Genomic DNA, 2,338 nt, shown 5'->3' with positions numbered 1-2,338 from the left:
ACACCTGATTGCAATGAATAAATAATTAGCTCACATGAGCCGGTGTATAGCTCAGCTCAGCTCAGCAACTCTGCTTTCTGTGGCTGTTGCTTCGCAGTCTTATAAGTGATTCTTGAAACTACAACATCCTGTTAGGGATGAGCAGACATGCCTACACTAATATCGATGATATAGAGCGCTCAATGGAAGCAATGGCGAGCCACAAAGCGGGCCGCGATGAGAAGGTACGAAAGGCGGACTAGGCGAGACATCGTTCTTAGTACTAGCGGCTGAGTGTTGTCAATGTTGTTTTGTCACTATAGAACAGTTTGATGAGTAGCTCCAGCTCTTCTGTCAAATCAAAAGGAGGCAAAAACAAAAGGAAGTTGGCTCGAGCCAAGTCCGTGTTACCAGTTAAAGACTACGAGGTGAGAGAGGTGTCATTTTAATTATTAATCAACACTATCCACCCTTTGTCTCCTGAACTATAATATATTTACCTCCCTCTCCCCTCCCTTTATTTATAGAGTTTAGATTATGATGTCTGTTATAATGTACCTCACAAGCAATGGATTGAATCTTACTCAAAATACGTCAGTTATTATCATAACAATAATCTGTTTTATTGTCTTTCATTTTTACATCACATTGACTCTTTTCGGCCCTTCCTTTTCCCTCTCTCTCTATTTCCTTGTTCTCTCTCTCAGACTTATAAGCACATTGCTCTCATGAGGTGGATAATGGTTGCACTCATTGGGATAGTGACTGGCACAATTGCATTTCTCATTAATGTTGGCATACATTATCTGAGAAAGCTAAAATATCAAGAATTTTTTAGAGGTAAAATAATTAATAGAGATATCACTATTATTTAGCATTATTGTTTTATTTATATATTTTATTTATTTTTATAGTCTATGATTTAACACGAGATTCTGGCACAGTATTCCTTGCTCTGTTAGTAATTGCTGGCTTTAATGTATTTTATTCTATCTTTGCTGGTATCCTGGTCGCTATCGAAGTAAGTATTACTTTTGTATAAAATTTTATTATTTTTTTAATGTTATTGTAGCCAATTGCTGCAGGTAGTGGAATACCTGAAATAAAGTGTTACCTGAATGGAATAAGAGTAAGATATCACAATAAAGCAATGTTTGATGATTATGTCTTTATTCTGTAGATGCCAAGGGTTGCTAGGATACGTACGCTGATTGCAAAAGCTTGTGGTGTATTGTTTTCTGTGGCAGGAGGTAAATAAATAATGTTTTTCTTTTGTGCATCAAGTTTACTAGTACTCAAATATTGCATTTATAGCATGTCCCATTTTGACTTCTATTGTGAAATGACCTTAGAATTTTGATAAACCTGTGGGAATGAGCCATCATGTGATTAATGAGAATGACTTGTGGCTTCAAACTGAAAGCATATTAGTACTCGTTATTTTTATAGTAAGACGCCTCTTCTTTGTAGATGTCGTCACATGATTTTGCCTAGCCTTGACCCTTTTAGTTGTCTGACCGAGTGTTAATGCAATAACTGGTTACTGTATATTGGTTTCTGTATTGATTATCAGTTGCTTAATATAATAATAATTATTATTATTATAATGATAATAATAATAATAGCTTTGTTTATGGTGGCAGTTTAGTTAGAAAGTGAGAGATGTTATTATACATTATAACAAAAGTACATGATTATAGTCTCTTTCTGTTTTTGTTTTTCTTCTTTAATCTCTCTCTTTCTCTCTCTGTTCCTTTGTCAGGGTTTCTTGTTGGTAAGGAAGGTCCTATGATTCACAGTGGCGCTATTGTTGGGGCAGGGATACCACAAGTAAGCTATTAGTTCACTAATTGAATACCATTTAATGGTCTTGTTTGTTTATTTGATATTGCACATGTATTTTTGAATATTTCTTATGTGCTGTTAATTAGAGAGATACTCTTACGATAAATGAATTTAGACAAAGAGGGGCTTTTGGATTTTATTTTATTGTTTTGTTAATTAGATATTATGATTGATGATTTAATTACATGTAGATATTAGGATTGATGATGTGATTGGTTTTTATTTTATAATTCATTTTGCAGCTGAGGAGTTTTATATGGAATAAGCTCAGGCTACCTTATCCATACTTCAGAGATGACAAGTAATTATATTATATTAAAAGATTATTGATTTAAATTATTTTTAGAGACAAGAGAGATTTTGTATCTTGTGGAGCTGCTGCTGGTGTAGCAGGTAAGTATAAGGATAATAATGATGAATTGGTTGATTGATTATACTCATACATGTAGCTGCATTTGGTGCACCTATTGGTGGAGTCTTGTTCAGTTTAGAGGAAGGATCTTCGTTCTGGGAT

At 34.2% G+C, this 2,338-nt stretch overlaps 1 protein-coding gene across 1 annotated transcript; it reads left to right on the top strand.

Moving 5' to 3' along the window:
* Positions 1 to 24: 24 nt before the first annotated feature.
* Positions 25 to 2,335, top strand: LOC100637396 (chloride transport protein 6-like; the record flags this gene model as incomplete). The annotated part of the gene is made up of 11 exons (XM_003391581.2): positions 25 to 224; positions 303 to 407; positions 507 to 572; positions 687 to 819; positions 894 to 1,000; positions 1,052 to 1,108; positions 1,160 to 1,229; positions 1,742 to 1,809; positions 2,067 to 2,125; positions 2,171 to 2,217; positions 2,274 to 2,335. Coding segments are annotated over exons 1-11 (861 nt in total), but the record flags the coding sequence as incomplete, so codon positions are not given.
* Between the last annotated feature and the right edge of the window lie 3 nt (positions 2,336 to 2,338).

Source organism: Amphimedon queenslandica, unplaced genomic scaffold (assembly GCF_000090795.2).
Source record: "Amphimedon queenslandica unplaced genomic scaffold, v1.1 AMPQUscaffold_8055_Cont19998, whole genome shotgun sequence".
NCBI lineage: Eukaryota > Metazoa > Porifera > Demospongiae > Haplosclerida > Niphatidae > Amphimedon > Amphimedon queenslandica.
Note: the sequence above shows the minus strand (reverse complement) of the source record. Positions and strands in the feature narration are given on the sequence as shown.